The sequence below is a fragment of the Myzus persicae genome, unplaced genomic scaffold, assembly GCF_001856785.1.
Source record: "Myzus persicae strain clone G006 unplaced genomic scaffold, MPER_G0061.0, whole genome shotgun sequence".
Classification (NCBI taxonomy): Eukaryota; Metazoa; Arthropoda; class Insecta; order Hemiptera; family Aphididae; genus Myzus; species Myzus persicae.
Window position 1 is genome coordinate 534,863 of NW_019100913.1, and position 25,183 is coordinate 560,045.

The 25,183-nt window shown below is 26.8% G+C and overlaps 1 protein-coding gene across 1 annotated transcript in view; it reads right to left on the minus strand.

Annotated features, from left to right (window-relative positions):
* Nucleotides 1-25,183, minus strand: part of LOC111026782 (neurexin-1-like) — a 235,915-nt gene that overhangs the window by 50,405 nt on the left and 160,327 nt on the right. Inside the window, exon 4 of the mRNA XM_022304917.1 lies at nt 17,868-18,030. Coding sequence (XP_022160609.1) covers nt 17,868-18,030 — 163 coding nt within the window. The remainder of the gene's footprint in view (nt 1-17,867; nt 18,031-25,183) is intronic.

Sequence of the window (25,183 nt, forward strand, 5' to 3'; positions counted from 1 at the left end):
TTAACTGAAATATATGAGGTGTCTAACCTTTTTAAAGATATTTTAATTTTTAGCCCAGTTTATTCTACAAACCTTTTAAATACAAACGACAGTCTTAAACATGTATGGGATGTAATATGTTACATGACCTCTAGTGAAAAAACTACATTTTTTAAAATATGGTATTTGTAAGTAACTGTCAATAATTAGTTTAGCCCACCATCATAATATCTTTAAAAATAGAGGTGAACACACCGAAGACTTTGCCCAGAAACGTATGTTCTATGCGATAATTTATGATTTAATTAAAAAAATTAACACATCCATTTTACAGTGACCTATTCTATAACAAGGTGCCTTTACATTCAAAACACTTTAAAACCTACTTTAGGCCTGCTTAGAAAATGACCAGGTCTGAAAATTATTCTAGTCCATCCCTGAATTGTGAACCACCATTAAACACCATTAAGTATTTAAGTAACATTTACGAGTACATATAAATAGTATATAAGTTATAATCATATTACATTTTGCTTTGTATTGATACGGAGTCCCACTGCAATAAACTATTTTTGTTTGGATACCTAATAAAATGAACATAATGTCTAGAACTTTACGGATAACTAAAATAAAAATGCTTAACATATCGCTTCTTCCATGTTTTGATACCGGTGTCGCAGCATTCTATTACGCTAAATAATTTTCATATCCTAGTATATATTTACCCCCGGTAACTATAACCTAGTATATATTTACTCCCGGTAACTATAACCTAGGATATATTTACCGGGGGGGGGGGGAAAGTAAAAGTTACAACATTTACATTCTATTTTAATACTCGTATATTGCCATTATACATACTATTTAAATGAAAATCCATCGTGTGGTATATAAATGTAGCTCGTCAGAGATAAAAAAACATGTATATTATAGCCACGTAACATATCTATGAAAACATATGCAACAGTACCCACACTGAAAATAATTGTATACAATATATTATAATCATATTATATAATCACATTACAATGACGGTGTCTTTCAGTTTAGACTTTCAACTTTCATTCCAAAAATATTCTTGGTGAATTATTTTTAACTGTCGAGCATGACATTATAATATAATGTGTAGGCTGATAAATTCAGTATGAAGTTTTAGTTACTTACGTTTTAATGTGATTTAGAGTTCTCCGTGTTTCAATGCAATTGGAATTTGCGTAATATATTTTACAGGTGTATGCGAACAAACTTCAAAGTCGAAACAATATAATTAGTTAAATAATAATCCTGAAAATAATTTCTTTAGAATGTCCTTCCATATCAACAGTACATAGTTTCGTTGATTGAGAATAAACTATTTAGTACATTGTGAAGCAACTTTATAATGAAAATGTTAAATTGACATATTGCTTTCCACCTCAATGTACTGACTGATTATGATAATCAAGTAAAATACCACCGCCATAAAATCACGCAAAAAAGTATTATTCAAACGAGCCATACATCTCGCATGTTTCATACTTTACTTGTTCTTTTTGAAATGCTGAAAATTATTAAAATGATGATGTGACAAGAAAGTATACCAGTGTTAACGACTAACGTTAAGTATAATGTATGCTTATAGAAATGCAGAAGGATGTGATATGGAGTTATATTTTAGCTGAATAGATACATTTTTAATTTCAATCTCACTTCCGTAGTTTTAAACAGTAGTAGGTACGCTTTTAAAAACTATTGGGAATATTTTACTTTTGACCCACCAAAGTACGAACAAGATATTCCTACCAGAAAAGATGCCGTTGAAGAAAACTGAAGCATTTTTACTGCCCCAAAAGGTTTTATGAAAAGAGCTTTATCGGGTTGTTATTGAAAGACTCAATAGTATTATTATATTATTATTCATCATTGTTATGATATAAGTCCTTTTGGAAAATGTCACAATACAAACAGCCAAAAACTAAATATTGAGGTGTTTATGCTCTAATGAAGGGATTTTTAAAGAATTTCCTCAAGGTCTTTTACAATACAAAAATACGATATTTCGTTGAAGTGATGATATCATTTATAACGTAATACATAGGTAATTAATAATAACAATAAACAGAAAACTGTAAGTACAATGTACATGTTCTGGAAAAACCTACAACTCTACAACTTGAATAATTAATAACGATACTAATATACCTAACAATACTAGTAAAGGAAAATTTAGAATTCACATTTTTCAAAATAAAATATTATTATCTTTCAAAAAAGTCTAGGTATGTAATAATTTATTCGTATTGCACAACTGATAAATGCTGAACATAAGCCATAAACATACAACATGTAACACGTTTATATATACATATATAAGAAGACCGTAAGCAATAATTAAATACAAGTGGCTTGGTGAGGCCCGGTCGTAAGCTCAATCTGCGGCAACGCTCTGAGCGTACGTACCGGCCGTCGTTGCTAGCACTCGGATGGGTGACCATCCGGGTTTTAGCAACACATCATTGCCACACATAAAAACGTGTTCCAACCAACCGTCTCCCCCCTCCCCACATAGTACCAGGCTAATGACCGTCGTAGTTGAAACCTTAATCCAAAAAGAAAAAATTTAATACAAGTAGGCACTGGCAATAGTAATATTAGTAATAATATAAGTAAACACAACTCGATTATTAATTATGTTTCAAAACTATTTAGAAATTAATATCGAGGTCTTGTAGATACAGCGTGTTTATTCCTCCGGATCTTATTTAATATTTTTTTACTTTGAATCCCTATCCGACTAATCACAACTTGGGGCAGAGATCAATCACTAGTTGAACATAATGTATTTATATAATTACATCTCCCTTGTCCAGTTAATTTCCATTCAAAGTGTTCCTTTATTTTTGGGCAAGGTTAAGCCCTGTGAGTTCTTGTGGGGGTCCCCGTTGTCTTATATTTTTGCTAGATCCTAAACTTCGTAGTCTTCCATTCCTTACTAAGATCGGAGTCGAGAGAAAAATTTGCTTTGTTGAGGTCAATGACTGTTTTTCAGTATATGTTTTTGGATAAGTATTTGATTAGATGCGAGGGCTAAGGCAAATAAATGAATTTTTAATGATGGAAAAATAAATTTGGATACGAATATTGAGTTTAAAATACATAAATATGTAATTGGTGTTTAAAAAAGAAATTCTAACTGGAGATGATTTAATTGCAATCATAGTGCATTTTTTTATGTAAATATATTGTATATTGATGCAATTATAATGTGTTTTGACAATTATATAATATTTTATAAGCTCCTTGTTAATATGTGTCTGTTGTTTTATATTCACTTGTAATTGGAATTTTAGTTGAATTCAACTCAAATATTATTAAAATACGATGACAGTAGTCAGTGGATACTATTTCACATTTTGTAATTCTCCACACTTAATTGGATTCTGGATTCAACTTCTATATTTTATCAGTGCTTATTGGAACATTTATTGGGAAATGTATCAAATTAAAGATATTGTATTAAAGTGATTATTATTTTGATAAAATTATTATTGGGTATATATTAATAATAATTATCATTTTTATATAAATAGTATACTAATTTATAATAATATTATAACAGTTATTGAAATAGTTTAGCTCATTTGTGAATTGTCTTGACATTTTCTTTTTTTTTAAGTTTTACAGTTATGTCAAAGTTGGTAACAATTTTATAGTACAATATTCTGAGTGTATCTCATAATTAAGTAAGTGGCTATTATGTATACATTTGAATTTAATGATAAATCATTGCATACAAAAACAATTTTGAGCGAAAACTGTCTGCCTGTCAGCCAATAATTACTAAGTGTATATACAGTATGATATATTTATTAATTATTTTGTTATTAGAGTAATTAATTTTTTTATTAGTATTAAAGTAGGTTAAATAAATTATTCCCAATGATGTAGGTTAAAAAATGACATTTTAAGTATAAATATAAATAATGTAAAAAATAAAGATATGTTAAAAGTTTCAAGAAACAAGAAAGTGCCCACGAATAATTTAAATAAATTTTAATGACAGCAAAAATATCTAAAATCTTTATTTTTTGTTTAGCTATCTAATTTCATCTAAATTTAAACTTTAAATGTCTAAAATAAAAAAGTGATTATTTGTTTTCTAGATTTATTGATTCCAGTATGAACTGAACTATTTGCAACTTTGGACATAAAACAAGTAAGAATTATTTTTGAAAAACCTTTTTTTTATTGAATATCTTAAATCAAAATTAACATTCATAATGGTTAGTAGCCAAAATAATTTATATTCTATATTAATAAATATTTTTGCAAAAATGAAATAATAAATTGTTTGACTTTTTAGAATTAATTCCTATTATTATAACATAAGAATATAAAGTTGAATGTGAGAATTGTCTTCATATTGTCCTATACAACAAAACGAGTAAAAAAAAGTCTACTATTGTTATATTTATAATTGTATTACGGGGTATTTAAATTATTAATTTAATTCAAAACTTCTTTCAATCGAAAACTAATAATTTTAAACAAGTAGTTGTAATTATAAAACATTATATGGAAATTTAAAAATATGTTACTGAAGTTCAATGATTGACCATTGAACAAACCCAACAAACAAACATCAAAGGTCCATAACTCAGATCAGAATTACGTATAAATTATTAATAATACATACTATATTAATTGAACAATTTATTCATCAAAAATAAAAAAAACGAACATCTGTGTAGTACAATACACAGCAATATAATCGTTGCCATTTTTAATAACAATTTCATTGTTATTTTTTAATGATAAATGATGAAAATTAATTCGCCCTAAATACAATAAATACAGAAAATGAAGTAAATTAATCACAGCTTTACTCTATTAATGTGTTTTAATTTTATAACTGCGGATTTTTAAACAATAATTCTTGCAGAAATAATATATTTTAGTGAAAACAAATAATTTTACCGAAAGCTTTCAATCAAAATAATGTTTGAATTTAATAATTATTTAAATATTTATTTATATATAACATAAACATATATTATTTTTGCGATTCCACATTTAATGCAGATAGTATTTTATCGTATCAAGCAAAATATGTAACGGTTGATAAAAAATCATTATACTTCTTATTTGCTTCTAACCAGTCAAAACAAATAACGGTTTAGAGTCTGACATGTGACAAATTACAAGATCAAATTTACCCTTATAATGTTCACGGGTAGTATATGAAGCTATTTTATTATTTCTGGGGTTTCGAAAACGTCTTTAGCACTAGTGTCTGGTCGAGGGCAAACTTTCAGAGCTGATAAAACAATGTCAAGAACCTTTATCGCAAAATAGTGGTTAAATGTTAAAAAAAAAATCTTATGGAAACAATAATGGCAAGTGTGTAAAAATGGTGACAAAAAAAAAGAATAAAATAAAAAAAGGATCCAATCAATAATATCAATTTGTCTTTGTCTTACATGGCACGACATTTAATCGGGAACTTCGTTTATTACGTATAATTTTTGGCTGCGACACATATAAAAACATTGTGCTAATGTATTATAAAACACACCTGCTTATTACATAGATTCAGTAATCTAAACTAAAAGGTGAACGTAAATGAAAACTGCAAATTTCGTCGGTTTAACAAGACAATCGGAAAAGGTCTACAGAAAGGTCCAAAAACAAATGACAATGCAATGTAATTTCCGCAGTAAAAAGAATCGATAGACGACGACCTAAATCTTTTCTATTATGTATAAATCAATGTACAGCAATAGTTTATAAAGTTACATTGTTAAAGTAATGCTATACCATAATATAGGGTGTCTTTCGTTTGAATAAAAATCTATTTCGTGATATATAGATATATATACCGTGCATGGTGTACGCGTTATCGGTAATGTATTTGGGCGATTTATAGAATTCCCAGTCATATTATGGACATCAGACATGTTTTAGTACCTAGTGCTTTCATTTGCACTTGCACTCTCTACCTATTGGCAACTTCGAGAAATTTTCTAAAGAATTTAAAAATCGTATAAAGCAATGTGTTATAATACAGTATACTTTTTTATTTATTTATAATACTATTACATACATTTTCTACAACAATTCAAAAGCACTAACGAAAATAAAAAAATACCAAATCATAGTGTATATTATTATATCAACATACAATAGTATTATATTGCATTTAACGTTGTCATACTATTTACCATAATATTATCTGTTGTATGTATTATCCATTTTATATTCGGCATTCGATAAAATCTCCATCCATTGTATTCGTTTTAATGTTTTTCATCGGGCATTTTGGCATTTTATAAACTACTTAGAAACTTAACTGAATGTTGGATTTTTTAACGCTTTACCGGTACTGTACCAATAAAAGGAGATTGTATCTTTTAAACTTTTTAATTGGTTTTAACTGCAAATAATATTAATTTATAATTTTATCTCAACATTTAAAAGCAACCTATCATTCTCATTGTTTTATGATAAAGTTTTGGATTCTGAGTGGAGCGATGAATTTATTGATTTTACAATGATGTGGGTTTTTTTTATTTTGTGTGTCAGTCTCAGTCGTCATCTTATGTGTCAGTAAAAATGCTTCGATAATCTACTCCAGCATATTTCATGATGGCAAATTGAATCTAGTTGTTACTTTATTAAAATCTTTGGTTATTAAACAAATATCAGAAGTTTTAAAAATTGTGTTAGCATGAAGACAGAAAATTTATAACACATTTTTTTGTAGTTAAAAATTTACAAAATATCCAACTATAAAAGTTGGAATAAAAGCTATAAAAGCTATAGATTGAAAATGTAATACAAGGACTAAAAAGATTACAAACACGGTTCTTTTTGTTTTATATAGATATTTTGATTAAAAATTTGGATTAAACAAGAGATATTTTAACAAAGAATAGCGATTTTAGTTATTTTATTGTAATTTAAAAACAACATTCGTAATTATTTGAGGATTTTAGAGTACATTGCAATGTTTAATACACACAATGACATTTTGAAATTCTCGTAAAATACAATATCATTGAATTCAAATTTAAATCATCCATCACAGCGACCAACATAATACCTAATGTACAGCACAGCAGTACCCACTTGACTATTTTTTAAATAACAATAATGTTTTTTTTGTGTTCAGAAGAAAAAAAACAAGACAATTATATTACTAACAACATTTACTAAGGTTAATGGTTGGATAGTGGATACTGGAGTTCATAGTATTTTGATTTACTCAGTTGTTTTTATACTTTTTAAAAACTACACAAAATAAGTAACCGAAAAATATTGGTTTTCGGAAAATACTCAGCAGTGGGGTTTTAACATTTAACTGAACGAATCTTTTTTTGTATGTGATGATTTATTATTATTTATCGTTTTCGAATGTATGCACTCCACTAATACTCTACGTGAGCAAAAGTCCGTGTGCCCTGTTTGGTTGTTTGATCATTAATATTAAATGCATAAAAATAAGATAACACTGTTAGAAATCTTAGATGAGGTTGCACTCAAGTGGAATTCTGAATTCGGAGTATCTGTACTATTTTTTTTTCTTTTTATTTCTTTTTATCTCAGTAAAGAACTACATATGAATTGTACTAAACACACAACTGTTAAATTCATGTATACGTCGTTAATGGTCTGGAATACACTGGAACGGAGAATACATTGTGCTTATGTAATTTAAACACAAGACAAACAGTGAGCATTATTATGAAAAGTGTTTGTATATTCGATTTTATTATTACATTTTGTTTATTAATATTTCGAAAATTATGTATAATATGTAATATGTATGTAATATAATATATAATATATTTTATATGTATTACAATTGTAACTTTGTTTTACTAAAATAATAGAGCTAAAATATCTATCATTTTCCAATTATTATGATGAATCATGATATAAATCGTTCAACTTATAGTTAGATTATTTTTATAATTAATAGACTAAGTAGTTATTAATCAGTAATGTATGCAGTTATTTATAATATATTTCATTCTTTGACATTCAGGATGATTTTTTTTTTATACTCAACTTTTTTTTTATATGATTAGTTCTTACCTATATATATATTAATATAATATATTATGAACACATATTTAAAATACAATAAAATGTAATTAATTATTTAAGAAGAAATAACAATTAACTGTTGCCTTAATAAAAGAAAATAATATAGCCAGTTTATCCCTATTTAATGTTTTATAAATGCTTAAAAATTAAATTCATCCGTTAATGTAATGAACTGCGCGTACAGTCAGGTAAATTTGAAGAAGTAATTATAATGTTGTTTTGCAGAAGATGCATGTAAATACACGGTTTTATAATTATATTATAGATATTTACATTATAATATGTGAATATGTGAATCATTGGTTTAAATGAATTGTCCTAAATCGCTTGGAGTTTACTTCACTTATTAGTGATTATTAATTATGTACCTATAATATTTATGGTATACATACGTCATACGATTTACATAAACAAATACTCACAGACACACATAATATATTATTTTTCATAATAAATTGTAGATAGTAAAATTCGTTGTATTTAAATAAAAAAACGTAATATTAGGTAGTAAGTAACATACTTACTATGTTTAAAATATCTTTGAAATATCATTTTTTGCAAGAATGCAAGAAAGTATTCATTTTTCAAATAATGAGTTATGGTAATTTGATATAGCTACATTGCAAATAAAAAATCTGAATTATTTATTTTTATAATCGTTTCTACTTTAAACATAGTTTGCTATTTTAATAATTTCTATAGAACTTGGTAGAAAAAAAACGTATGTACTTATTTGGTATTATGTTTATAACAGAATTTAAATTCTTCATCAAACGAAATAAATGATGTATAGTCTGTGAATATTAAAAAATATACACAATATTTATACGAACGTTAACAGCAAAAAAAAAAAATATAGATATTTATGTATTATTGAATAAACTGAAGCATAATATAAATTAAAAGTTAATTAATACGAAATATTTAGTAATATAATACACTCAGTATACATCGTTTAATATTTTAATAAAATAAATAATTTTTATATTTATGGTAAAAAAATAATTTGATATTTTTAAATAATTTTCAATAATAAAATCATAATTTCAACATTTAATATGACTTAATGAACATTAAAATATTTAAATTAAAATAGTTATCACGTTTATAAAATAGGATCCTTATTGTATTGTGTAACTATACCACAAAAATACATTAGGGAAATTAAAGTAGAGAACTTAATCCATGGTGTGGTTGAGATCCTTTAAAACAGACGAGTTTTTGTACATAAAACAAAGGCCCATTTCAAGAAGAATTAGTTAAATTCGTGTTTGGAAGGAGATGGTATTAACAATGATGAAAAAACAACACTTTGTTGGTTTTAAGTTGTATGTGAAAAATTTAAGTTTGATGAGAATATTGTTAGGGAAGAAAGGAGGTGGAATATATAATACATTTAACTCTCGAAAATATAATCGCTTTGACAACATTTATAACTGTCCTATAATTTAAAATTCAACCATTTTAAAAACTTTTATTTGCAAAAAGTTGTATGGTTTTTTATAACTTCGATAGTTCTTCCACATTTGAGGTTCCAATTGTTAAGTAAAGATCACTGTATTAAAATTAAACTATAAAAAACCAATCAATTAAAAATAAAAAGTTACATGTAAGATTCATTAAGAAATGGGAAATTGAACTATAATTTAAAAATTAGGAAAGTAAGTAACTGCTCTACTGTACAGGATGTGTCTAGCACAATAGCTTCTAATCGAGTAAGCAGGAGAGGACTAGGCCGGCGGGATACCGGGAACTTTCACAGTGGGACGCTGAAGCTGGTAAAAATAATTTGGTATTTCATATTTATTATAATATAAATATAAATATACACAGAATTTATAAATATTTTGTATTTTCATATCACAACGCGTGATTGAAAAAATGGGTTCAAAGGTGTTTAAATATTAGTTTTCGGTTAGGCTAATCATCCACGCCAATCGGCATCAATGCATCATTAGAAATTATTATTTGTAAGTAGGGCATGGATTTAAAAACAAATTTCATTTTTTTTGCATTTTTTAAAGATATTGCTGTCCTAAAACAAAAAATTCGTTTCATACATTATGAAACAAAAAATGAAATTTTTATTTAGCTATTTTCAAAACTTTTTGGATTTTTAGAACATTTTAGGAGATTTTAGGAGATTTGTATGGCTTGAAGTAATTTTTCATAAATTTTATAAGAACCAATATATTTTTGTAATTGTTATTTTAAATTAAGTATATAAAAATAAGAAAATCGATTTCTTCAATAACTGGTTCTGCATCAAATCCTAAATCTATTTAAAAAAAAAATTTTTGTGACCTTTAGCAATTTAATATGTTGGTTTTTTCAAATTTTTATTAGCCTTCAGTCGATTTATTATATTATAATATACCTATAAATATTATAGTATACCTTTCATTAATATTATAGTAATAAGAAATATACAAAAATTTTAAGTTTCAAACATAAAATGTATGTAAACAAGCAATTGAAAAGCTTTAATTCAATATAAAAGAAAATATTAATGTAATATGAAATAATTAAAAACAAAATCTATTAACTTAAAAAAATTCAAAAGGTGAAAAAGCTGTATTTTTCTGATTAATATGAAAATGTTATACATTTAGCTCTGGATATACTTATACATAGGTTTATTTGTATTTACATCAATATGGTCCCTTTAAATACTTTTCATAATATATTATAAGTGTTAAACTTCAACAAATGCATTTATTTTATTCTGAAATATTTTCCTTATAATATTTTCTTTTTTATAAAAAATGTTCACAAAGTTAATTTGAAGTTTTTACTTTCTTTTGGATTTAGTGTTCAGTTTTTTTTTATAGATTTATAGAATCAAACTATACAAAATGTTTAAATAAAAACACAAAAATAATATGCGATATGCTTAGGATGCTTGAAGTTATATGTATTTAAATTATGCTTCTATGAAATCAAATAACGAATCTGATTGAAAAATAATATCATACATTTATTACAGATAAAATCTAGTTATAATAACTATACTAATATAAATTAAGAATATTTTTCGTATCTATTATAAAAACTTATGAAAAAATGAAAAAACATTAATTATCACATACATGTATGATTACTTAATTGTGAGTTTAATAAAACAAATAATATTTAGTTAAATATTTATTTAATTGTAATGTTTAGTTATTTACGTATAATTTCATAAAATATAGATAAATATAATCAAATAATATTTTTTAATTGATAATATAAGGGTTTATTTTAAAGTAGGAGTGCGTCGTTATTGATTTTACATATAGTTAAAATTAAACTAAGGTTAATTATTTGACAAATATTCAATGTCAACCTTAATGTGTGTGAGCTATTTTAAATCAAATTTTAGTAAACATTTGTAATTTCCTTACTGGTACATTATAATTGTTTATAATGCTTTTATTTGTGTAGTTAAAATTTAGTAGGTAAAATACATGTGCATTATAAAGGATAATGTCCAAAAACAATTTTATAGATGGATGTGATAGGTATCTATTATTTATTATTATTAGTATTATTATTATAGTCAGATAATCATTTTTTTCTTTTTTGTAACTAATCAAATGTTCACAACTTTAGTTAATAAGTTTATTTTCAGACATTTTTGTTTTTGTTATTCAAATGTTATCAAGTCCTATAGCTATAAAAATAATGGTGCACAGTTGGATATGTTTTTATTATTTTTCTAAACACCCTTAAAAATAATATCAGAAATGGATGCTCAGAATAATAATAAATAAAAATTACTTTACTATGGGCCATAAAAATACCCCATCAAACTTTTACTATCAATACTACAATATAGAATAACAATAATAAGTTTCATATACAGCAATTCATTTGATGGTGTTAATTACATAGCAAAACCACCGAAAGAAAATAATTGTCTTATTATGATTATAATTTGATTGGGAGTACTTATATGTACTTTCAAATTGTTTGAAAACAATTCATTTAAAACTATTTTTAATACCATTCACAGAATAAAGCATTTTTTTATTATATTTAACTAAAATCGTAAGTTATAAAAACTCATGATTTTATCGTATTTAACAATTCATTTTTTTTGTGTAAGTAAACATTTTTGTTCGTATAACCTAAATTCGCTTATATAATTTTTCTATTTTAAATAAACAAAAAACTTGTTTAAATTAAATTTGAAATTTATGGTCAGTCGTTTGAGATTGTACGTCGTTGTACAATTTTAAAATTACGTCACAACATGAAGACACCGTATAATGTCCTAAGTTCTAGAGTTGCAATAGTACAAATATTTATTACATTACAGGAAATTTTTTTTTTGCATTATTTCTTTTATTCGTATAGTATATACCGTACTTACATGTCTTCATGAAATCCTCAATAAAATATTATACTTTCCATCTAACTATAATTTATTAATTTTTCCAACACCTAATTAAGCAACGTGACATGCATACTTGAAAATATCATTATAAACCAATGCTATCACCAGGTCACATAATCTAAAATTATCGACCATATTTATTCAATTCAATAATGAAATTACGTTTTTTGAATAATCTAATATATATATAATATATATAAATAAATGGTAAGCTTGATTAAAAAATAATGTAAAAATATACGTAAAATACATAATAATTACTGTAAAATGTCTACCATAATACAAGGCACTGTAGAATAAAGATACAAGATAATTCTTAGTAATGTATAACATGTATTTAATGTTAATTCACACCATTTAGTTGACAATATAGTTTTACATTAACGATATAATATATAACCATAACTCAATGACAATAAATTTCAAATTTTAGAATATATCAGGAGACAGGGATAAGAAACAAAAGACAATGATTGAAACACGAAGATTCTTATTATACGAGCACATGCATGGACAAATGTACATTTTATAGTCAATGTGGTATTTATTTGATTTCACTCGATGAACAATGAAATTAATCAATAACAAGATTATCTTATATGCGATGACAGTTTTACGTCAACCAACTAGTATAATGTCAAAACTATAATAATAAATTACGATAAAATAATATATTCATACAATTTGATCATACCAATGAAGTTATACGTTTTGCACAAATGATTGTATAAACGTAATGCGTTATCTTTGCTATAATATAATAATATTAACTATTGCATACATACTAAATACAAATAATATTATGTTTTAAATTCAAAGTAATATTTAGCAATAATATGTTATAAAGCAGTATACTACTAGTTCGTGTGTGTATTTAAATAACGTAATAGTTGGCCAAATGTAGGTAGATCTTTCGATTATGATGACCTGGTTGTCAAAATTATTTTAAAAGATTCTGGGTAATTGACATGTAGAGGTTTGAAAGCAGACAACAGTTTAGATAAAAAGTAATTATTTAAGTTTAGATCATTTGAAAAAATCGTGTTTAAAAATAATTGTGAACTGTTAGTACCGATTGTTCATACAGAAAAAAAATTTTTTACACAATAATTGTCAATTTAACTCATTATTATTATCAACTAACTATTGTTTTGGTTTATATTTGATCCTTGTAATAAAAATATATTGTCACGTGTGTTAGAATACAGTAAAGGACAGACGTTGAATTCTTATAAATAATACAATGAATTTAGAAAAAAAAGACATGTGCATATCTCGATCAGCCCTACTTTTAATCAAAGTATAGGTATTATCGTAGTATGTATTTTACAAGCCTCGTTGTCTAAAGACTTAAACCTGACCTATAATCTGGTTGCTTTTGTCTCTCGTCCAACCAAATTTTCACCCTATCCAATTACACCGTTGTTGGCCACAACAATGTAATAATCCTGATAATAATGCTGAAGGTTTAGTAGAAGCGTTATATATTATGATCAATATGAATATTCCTTTAATTGTATGCCACATGACTATTTTCTCTAAAGTTTTACTCGAATTTACGATCCAAACCTATGCAATTTAATCAGCAGTAGTTTACACACTACATACAGTATTTTTCAATACCTACAATACATTTTATAAATAGGTGAGAGTTGTGGAGGTGTATGAAGAAACACCATTTATACAAGAAACGTATTAGTTATATTAATATTTGTATAATATAACATCTTTTAATTTTAAGAGCTGTACTCGAAAAATAAATATCATTTTTGTTGGCCCAGAGGTCAAGCAATGACACGGAGAATCATTTAAGAATCATTGCAATGCCATTACATAGCATTGCACAACACTTATACACACTTGTGGTCGATAATGCAAAAAAAAACAGTTGATCATAAATTTAAATCAGCATCCGTTACTTTATCACACTGCATGATACTATTTTTCACCTATTTGGGTAACCATAGGGTGAATCCAGTGATTAAGAAGCAGAAAAAAAGAACTGTGTTGACAGTTGAAGTAGATGAACAAAACCTCTTCAAGAATTTATAAATTGTAGCAAACACTAAACAGTATTAATTAATTCTGACCACTGTTTTTGATCTATAAAATACCGTTTTATCTTCGCTGTTGGCATATACAAATATATTACATTGTCGTGTAGTGTCTAAATGGGTCCTGAACACCTCAATCCCAATGATTAAGGAATATGGGCGAGTTGAGATAGAATGTATAGCCACTTTTTTTATTCCAAAATTCTCTGTAGGAATAAAAAGTTGTATATGCATATTGCATATACGATCTTTATTATAAGGTTGATACTGATAATTTTTCGTTCTCTTGGTTATTTGGCACCTCTGACATTAGTTATGTTGAACAGTTGAACATGTACACAACATTTGAACATTGTCACTCAATATAAAGTTAATTTGTCTAGACAGTCGTCTATCTAGTGATTTTATTTTCTCAATAAGAACAGGTTTTTTCGCTTATACTTTAAAATTATTATTTTGTAAATCATTTGATAACTACATTTTTGCTAAAATTAGTTAGCTCTGTCATGCATATTCATATGTCGGGTGACGTAGTTGGCGTATTGAATTACCATCCAATTTCTATTATAAATCACTTTCCGAGCACACTGAGTCTATTATGTTACGTCACATATAACCTTCAGTTAATAGCAAACTGCGTGACAAGTAGCATGGCTTTCGTCCCGAACGTTTGACACGGACATGCAATAATATGCCTTCACTAAGTATGTTATGGATGCGTTTTCAGAAAATATCCAGGTTGATTTAATCTATATTTTAGACTTTTCAAAGTATTTCGATCGGATAAATCAAACAGTCCTAAAAAATTTTTTGATTCAACTTGACATCGATTAGCTGTTATAAGCTTGGTTTCGTTAGTAATTATCAAATAGAAAACAATTCCTAAAAGTTAATACAATACAATTTCATGTATTCAACGGTTTCTTCTAGCAGATCCACCTCTTTCCATTGCTTTTTTCATTGGTTACAAACGGTGTAAAATAATATGTCGTACAAATAAGCAAATTCGCGATATTTGCTATTGACTTAAAACTTTTCGTCAGAATCTATTGTGGTCGATTGTCAATGGCTAAAATAATATGATCATATTGCAGTAAATATACTTGGGATTTTACCACGGAATCCCATGATATTCATAAATACAGTTTAATGTCATTTTGTAGATATCATTCACAATTGTTTTTGATTATAATGTCAATGGAACACTTAAACGTATAGGAAATCAGTTAGTGACTTAGTAATTATTTTCGAAATTATATTTACCCTCCAATCAGTCTAATTATACAATATAAAAATATCATATTAGGCACTATAACTTTTTGGTTATGTTAAATGTGTTTGTGCTCAATATAAATTAACTGTACTATGTCCAAGTTTGGTATATCGGTGCACATTATACATAATAATATGTATTAAGGTACCTACATACAATGAATCATAGTTATTTTTTAGAGCAAGTGCATTATAAATGCTTGTATTTTACTGGGAGTATATTGAAAATGGATCACTTTCCGCAAGATTCAACCCCTGTTTTTTTATCTCTAAATTGTCCTCTCTGGTTAATAACTTAATAACAAAAGTTATCAAAGCCATTTTGGCTTGTTTTTAAGGAAGTTACAATCAGAATAAATAATTTATCTATCTCTTCTTTGCTTGATACCATTTAAATGTCCTTATTTTTCTCCACGTAGACATGCCCTTTATCCTTTGTTCTTTTTACTGCACCAATATATCACTCTACAATAAATTATGTATGGACATAAGAAGGACGTGGAATGTATATATGTTTGAATATATTAATTATATCAAACCATTTTTCAAATGTATATTGTTACAATTAAAATAATAGAGAGAGTTGCATACTAACAGTTTATAGGAGTCATAATACAAAACAAATACAAATTTTAATACGCAGATAAGTACCTAGGTATGTTTATTTTATATAATTTACTTCTAAAGTGTTGTTTCATAGCTAAGATTGTCATTCAAAAACACGCCAGTTAAAAAAAAAAACTGTCAAAGATTGTTACCATTTGAATACTAAATTATACTTCTGTCGCTGCAGAATATATTTCAAAATAGATTTAAAAGCATAATCGTAAATAAGGAGTTATTTTAGATTGAGCACTTGGCTTTATTTAAAATACTAGAGATGTATTGTGATTATAGCACTATGCGTTTGCATAAGAATATAATATCAACATTCCAAATAAATTTAATCAAACAATCCGTGACCCAATATACCAACAATGTGGCATGACAATTCTGAAGATGCATAGATCACAAGAGTATTATCAACAACCGAAGGAATTAGTTGGGATGTTTGTGTTGGACAAAGAAACAGAGAGAATGTGGACTTTATAAAAATATGGTTATATATTATGTATACACTAAACCGTTTTATAAATATATATATGTCCTTATGAACAAATATAAAAGTGGGGGGAAACTTACATACTGATTTGTTTACAGTTACTTAGATAAAATAAATAGTAATATTAATACACAGCATAGACGAAAAAAAACCTAACCGATGGTGGCCAATCTCGATGGGTGGTAAGCGAAAAACTGAACAATGTATAGAGTTTGGTTGGTCGACGATATCGGCAAGACTACACAAAGTATACGAACCGTAAAATATTATATAATATATACAATAGCATATATTGTTTAAATGTATCGTTATTGATAGCGATAAATATGATGAACAGTATGACAAACGTCGAAGCGTGAAAGGAAAATATACATACAGCGGCCAACTGGACATATAATATTGTGTACAGTGGACATTAATGGTGACAACAGCAAGATAGAACGATCGTTATTTTATTAAAAATCTAACGGGCTAAGTGCAATATTTGAATGTTCACTTAAATCTTCAATTAATGTGAATCCAATCGTTGGACAAAGGCGGTGAATAGAGGACACGGTGGACGGTACCACGTCCACGCATAACAACGGTAGTCATACTAATATTAATTCATAGCTAACGCTATTGATACAATACCATATTACATTGTTGAGAATAAAATATAATTGTTATGCACATTTTATTCCAGGGTTGTAATAATAGTTAAATTTAGAAAACTATTAAATATTTCGGTAGTGTTTTCTTTTTTTAGATTTGTTGATTTAGAAAAATACAGATTATATTAATAAAATATAAAATGTATTTTATGTTATAGCACGTAATTAAAAAATCAAAACATATCATTAACTTAACGATTTACATGATAGATTACAGTGACAAAAACAGTCTACACTATATAGTCATGATATGAGCTCATTAGAATTACTTCTCGTCAGCAACTCAAGTGACGCTTAGAAATTCCATTTACTCGACAATAATGAGTATGCACACGTACCTATCTCGCAGTATGCTCCTTCATAATTTTTATCGCGGCATTGACATTTTGGCCCATCGTCTGTAGATATGCAAATTCCCCCATGTTGACAAGGGTCGTGTTTTTCGCAGGCATCCGAATTACCTCCACCGCGGTGATGTCCATTAATTCCTCCATTGATAACCTGCCACAAAATGTAACGAAATGTAATTATTTTTGATACAATTAGCTATAGAATACCGAGTAAATTGAACTAAATAATAAAATTATTACAGATTGGTTTTAAAAAAAAACCTCTTTTCTACCCGTCAGTGTCCCTATTATGAATGTTCCACAATATGAATCATTATTAATTATACACCCACATCTTAAAACTAATTTAAACATAACATAGACATTACTTTAAAATTAAACATGGGCGATAAAGAGATAACTGCTTCGCATAAACTGTCTAATAAATTAATTGTAATGATAAATCAATGAAAAATACGTGAAAAACAATTTACATAGTTATATGTCTTAGTACCTCGTGAAGTCTTATTACAAATTAATGCATGATGATACATTTTTAGAATTGTTTTTGTTTTACACTTTTTGTTTCACAATAGATGAAATGTATTATTAGAGCAATTACCGATTTCATAAATGTATGTTTGAATTGTATATTATTTTCAATAATTCATAAAAAAGCTGCATGAACAAATCAATTGCATTTGTTTGTTAATACCTCAGAGCATATAATGCAATGAGACAAAAAACTGGATACAAGCATTTATAATAGGTACACACAATTATACACCATTATAAAATCAATAGCTAATTTATTGAAAACTCCCCCACTGTTTTAATCTAAAACTTCTATTGTTTTAATTTTAAAAATAATAATTGGAATTATTGAATAAAATAGTTACCGATTCTGATTGTTGTATTTTTTTTAACATACAATTATTTCATTTTTATTTAATAACTTTGCATTAAAACTTAGTGTTTAAAAAGTATTTGTTATACTCCCTGAATACATACAGATACAATTAATTTTCTTTACTTTTTATACTTTTGTTTCTTTATTTTTTTTTTATTATTCCCTTTAAGCGGATCATGATAAAGCAAACCGGTAATTTCATACAGCCAATAATTTTATCAGGCATAGTAAATGTGGTTACAAATAGTATTTTGTATTGTGTAGATTAAATGTGTGTATTTCTATGTATGTAAATATTAAAATATAATATATATATATATATATTAAAGAAACATTTACAAAAGAAATTATGACTGATAGGTATATGTATTGTTTATAACGAGACTTAGATTTATTTGGGCGAAGTAATGTTAACTAATGTTTCACGTTATTATTAAGTTAAATTTGAATTTTTTGAGTTTTGAAAATTATAGTGCTCTAGAGTTATTGTCATTTATATTTAGTTTAAAATATTATGTTGTGATTATGTAAAAAAAATACAACTTTACGATCGTTATGGCAATCATTTATTACAAATTAATAACTGTACATTAAATACTATTATTTTAAAATATTCTCATAGTTTAAGTTAAGCAATTAGAACCTACTGCAATATTGTTAAACCAAATACAGCATGGCATTAAATAGATAGGGTGATTACATAGGTGATTACTAAATAGATGTTGTTTCATTTGAAAATTGAAAAAAAAAACTAAAATAATAGCCTACATTTATAATATTTCTATACAAATGTTACATTAAATAAGAGACACCATAGGAATATTATATGACGTACATATTATGATGTATATCGTACGTTGTAAATGTAATATAACATTGTACAGTCATACAGGTATATAATATTATATTATGCATGGGCAGTAAATAAGAATGTGAAATGTATTTGCATTTTGCTCCATTACACATACTTTCAAGATGATAATATGTTCAAAATGTTCATATTATATACGTTTTGATATGTACATCACTCAGTTTCCATGTCGTTGAAAGAAAAAAAAATGAAATGATGACGAATAAAAAAAAATTCATATTTATTTGCATACCTATATAATTATATAGTGAACGTAATTTATTTTCATCAGCTTATAGAATTTAATATATATATATATATTGTAGCTTCGATAACATGATGTACCTACTGATAAAATGAGTGTACACAAACTTGAGTATTTTACAATAATATTGTATAACCATCATGCAAAATAATTGGAAACAATCTGCGTATACGACAGTTTTTTTTTTTTTTTTTTTTTTTTTTTTTTTTTTTCCTGAGCCCGGCAACTGTGGCCATTAGCTATTAGTAGGTACTGTAGGTTTTTGTATTGATGGTTTGTAGGTTTTTGGAACGGTAGGGGGAACACGTGTGTGTTTGTTTTGGCAGAATTTCGAATGGGGCACCCGTAGGTTTCTGCCATGCCCCATACGACAGTTTATTCAATAGTTTAAATTGTAATTGATAAATTTTTTGCCAACATATTTCCCAATTTGTATAGTTATCAAATAAAAATTAAAGTTAATTTATGCGGAAATCATAAAATGTCTATTTTATATTTTGGTAAATTAATATTTAATAGATAAATTTAAAAAAAAGTCGAAATTGAATATTTTTATTTTTATTTTCGATGCATTTAAAATAAAATATTAAAATATATGGAATATATGTGATGCTCATACCTGTGACGTGATCAAAATTAATTATCATTAAAATTTGTATGCTTGTCATAATAGGTAACATAAATAATAAAAAACGTATAGATAACATATTTTACATACTATACAGACAAAATATTGTAATATGTTTAAACATGAATGTGATTATTTCAGAAACCTAATATCGATGAAATAAATTGAAAACATATATTTATTGGATTTTCATACAACAGGAAAATTGTACGTGTACTGGTGTAAATATTACGTGAGTAATTAATAACAAATTGTTTATTTATTACATTATTATGCACTATAGGTAATCACAAACGTGGTTGTTGTAAGTGCAGTCACGATTCTTCAATATGTTCTTAAGCCCCAATGTGACAACAATAAATTTAAAACAAACAGGCTTAACTTAATCATAAACAACAAATACAGAATTTATGATGCTAGAATGTGTTAGAACAGAAAAAAGGTTACTCTTAAAATTACTTTAAATCTCTACATAGGTACTTCCCCCCCCCCCGCTTACAGTGTTAATGGAAATAACTTTATAAAAAAAGTGTTATTTGACTGTATAACTTTTATAACCATCGAAAAATGTCTTTTAATAGCTAATAGAACTTAAACTATAATAATATAACAGTAATTGACAAATTTTATCTTCAGTGATTTAACTCTATTGTAACTTACGTCTTAATTTAATTTAATTTATTTTATTAGTTGATAACTTTATTAGATTGTATTGGTTGCTATTTGGTTACTATACGATAATAATAATATAGGTACTAAAATAGTTTTATAAATTCCGGAAATGCTATAAAGAGTACAATATAATATAGCGTTGTCCATAATACATGTTTGAGTAGTTATTAATCGTGTGTTTAAGCAGCATTATACCACTTCAAAGAATGTTACTTTTTTATCCGTATGTAATAAAATAGTATGGATGCAGTTTTAGTATTTTATAAACCACCCCAGGCCCAGTCTCCAATAATACTGAATTGTTTAATGGACTCGCGTATAGGTTAATACATAGTTATTGGTCGTTCATCGAATAACCAATTCAATCTCATTGAATAATCATTCATATTATTTCTGTATAAAAGGTCATTGCATACATGCTTCAAAACTATTTCGATCATAAATGATATAATAATCGTAATAATCCCACTAAAAAAGTAATTTAGACAGTATTCCCACGATGTTTAAAATGTTCACACTTACTATTACATTATTATATCGAAACTAAGTCAATTTTCAATACTCTGATCATTAAATATTACACTCAAAATGCAGTATAATCGAGATTGTTTATTGTTTTATTATTAATGATAAGTCGGTGTTGGAAGATTAAAACCGTATAAAAGCTTATAAAATCGATGCTTCAGTATGCTTTCCAATTGCTTTATACAATTTTATATAGTAGTGTATAATATTTATCATCGTTAGTTGAAAGGCACTATCTAATCGTATTAGCGATAATATTTTAAATTACCTTACTGTAAAATGTAAGTGAATCCAACAATTTATAATACAAATAATAGTTATACAGTATACACATTATTAATCTTACATGCTGAAAATTAATATTTTATTTGATAACAGTAGAAATATCAGTAGAAATATAATAGATTTTTCTATTTTATTTATTCAGCATTTTGTCTTATTACCTAAATTCATTATTAGAATGTCACATGCAAGAAACTATTAAAATTCTCTGCATATATGAATTTGTTTGTATGGATAATAACCATTTAGAGATGGTAATAATAGTAATATGTAACAGTTTCAAATATTTGAATTATTTGAATTAATGAATAATATAAGTATTGATACAATGCAAACGTATATACCTATGCGTTTAAATTACTTATTCAAATTTTCTCTTTGAAAATACAGAATTGTACACGTCTTCTATAATTTTTATGTATCTAAAATATTTGCATTACATACTTTCCAATGTTGTTTTATTTTTTTCACAAATTTCAGATTATTTTTTTGTATTTCGGCCAAGAGTTCATTCACATCATGATTTATTTTGAAATTATCATCCGAATAAAAACAGTAATATTAGAATTTCAACAGAAATTTGTTATTGTATCGTTTCATCTAAAAATCACAACTGGCATATTTCTATGCATATTTTATTTCAATCAATAAATCAATCACATTTTAAAGTTACATTTAGTTATAATATACGTAGGTAGTATATAATAATACACACATAAAACCTAGTCATCAAAACATTGGTTACATTTAAAAACTATAAACATAAAATGTAAGCAATCTGTTTAAAATATTCAAAATATTTTTTCATTGAACAAAACAGATGGAATTGCCTATTATTATTATATAACCGGGGAAAAAGCTACGAGGGCACAATATTTTTATTATTTTCATTTGACTCTGCAATGACCGATGGAATCGTTTGATACTCAGTGAGAGTATAGCATTGATAACCACTTTTATAAAATTAAATAAAAAAATGTATTTCTCAAATGAATCAAAAATATGTACGCGCAAACAAAATAATGTCTGCTTTCGGGTACCTATATGCGAAAAACTGCGCATTAGTGGCGTTTGGAATTTTAAAATATGTTTAATGTATTTCCTATTCGCAGTTAATATTATCGTATAATATCTTCTTTGTAAAATAAAAATAAAAATAAATAAAACTAAAATGTGAAATAATAATTATGACAGTAAATTATAACAGCACTGAGGTATCCTTATTACTTGCATCTGCCATACAACATAACGGTTACAATATAATATACATATATTTTGACGTAATACGAACTAACGGCGGATATAATATAATATTATGCACGAGTTTATATAAAAGTTTGTCGACTTAATTAAGTATACGGATTGTTTGTATTGAACAAGAGTCGTATGTATAAATACAACGCGTTTGAGAGTTTCGCTGAACTAGCACTAATAAACTCTCTCGAAAATAATGTCTGAGTAAGCAGGAAACGCATCTGTTAATTGTTAGGACTGAACAAACCGGAATATTTAAAAATAAATTTTTTTTTAGAAAATGGATATAAATGAAAAGTGACTTAAAAATAATAATGACCTAAGTATTAACAGTTAATATTTTTTTTTTTTTTAAATGAGTTTAATTTATTTTGTGAACATAGTTGCAAGACATTAAATCCGTTTGAAACCTGTACCTTCACGGAAGTGAATTCCGTTGTCTCCTCTAACGAGGCCTTATAAATCCGAAAAGAAACCGCTTTTTTCCACGAATTTATATTTTCGATAGAAAGCATGGTCTACAACGATTCGGACACTATAATGTATTTTTTTTTTGATACATATTATTATTATTTTTATGAAAATTAGTGTTGGATTTTATTTTTATATTGCAGAGTTCTTATGGAGAATCACTCCACCTCTACAAAACGTTTTTTTTTCATTAGCCACCTGTCGGACCAAGTTTCCACCATCGTCGTCTCCACGGTACCCTTAGACAGAAGTCCTTTAAGAAAATTGGCGTGTGACATTTTCCTTTCTGGTTTAGGGTCTAGGGAAATTTATAATAAACGAAAAATAAGAAAGAAAATAACAATAATTCGCATATTTCACTGCACGCGTGCTACTGCTTCCTTTTCCTTGCGTCAATAACCCCCTTTCATGACACCGTTCTCCCCAAACCTACCGCTCTTTACTTTAATACTTTGATATTTTTATCACTCAACTCTATCCTCTCTCCTACCCTAACCACACCCACCACACCTCGCTCAACCCTCTTTATCGTCGTCATCGTAATATTGCACCGATTACGTCATCGTGCTACTACTACTACTACTACTACTACTACTACTACTACTACTACTACTACTACTACTACTACTACTACTACTACTACTACTACTACTACTACTACTACTACTACTACTACTACTACTACTACTACTACTACTACTACTACTACTACTACTACTACTACTACTACTACTACTACTACTACTACTACTACTACTACTACTACTACTACTACTACTACTACTACTACTACTACTACTACTACTACTACTACTACTACTACTACTACTACTACTACTACTACTACTACTACTACTACTACTACTACTACTACTACTACTACTACTACTACTACTACTACTACTACTACTACTACTACTACTACTACTACTACTACTACTACTACTACTACTACTACTACTACTACTACTACTACTACTACTACTACTACTACTACTACTACTACTACTACTACTACTACTACTACTACTACTACTACTACTACTACTACTACTACTACTACTACTACTACTACTACTACTACTACTACTACTACTACTACTACTACTACTACTACTACTACTACTACTACTACTACTACTACTACTACTACTACTACTACTACTACTACTACTACTACTACTACTACTACTACTACTACTACTACTACTACTACTACTACTACTACTACTACTACTACTACTACTACTACTACTACTACTACTACTACTACTACTACTACTACTACTACTACTACTACTACTACTACTACTACTACTACTACTACTACTACTACTACTACTACTACTACTACTACTACTACTACTACTACTACTACTACTACTACTACTACTACTACTACTACTACTACTACTACTACTACTACTACTACTACTACTACTACTACTACTACTACTACTACTACTAC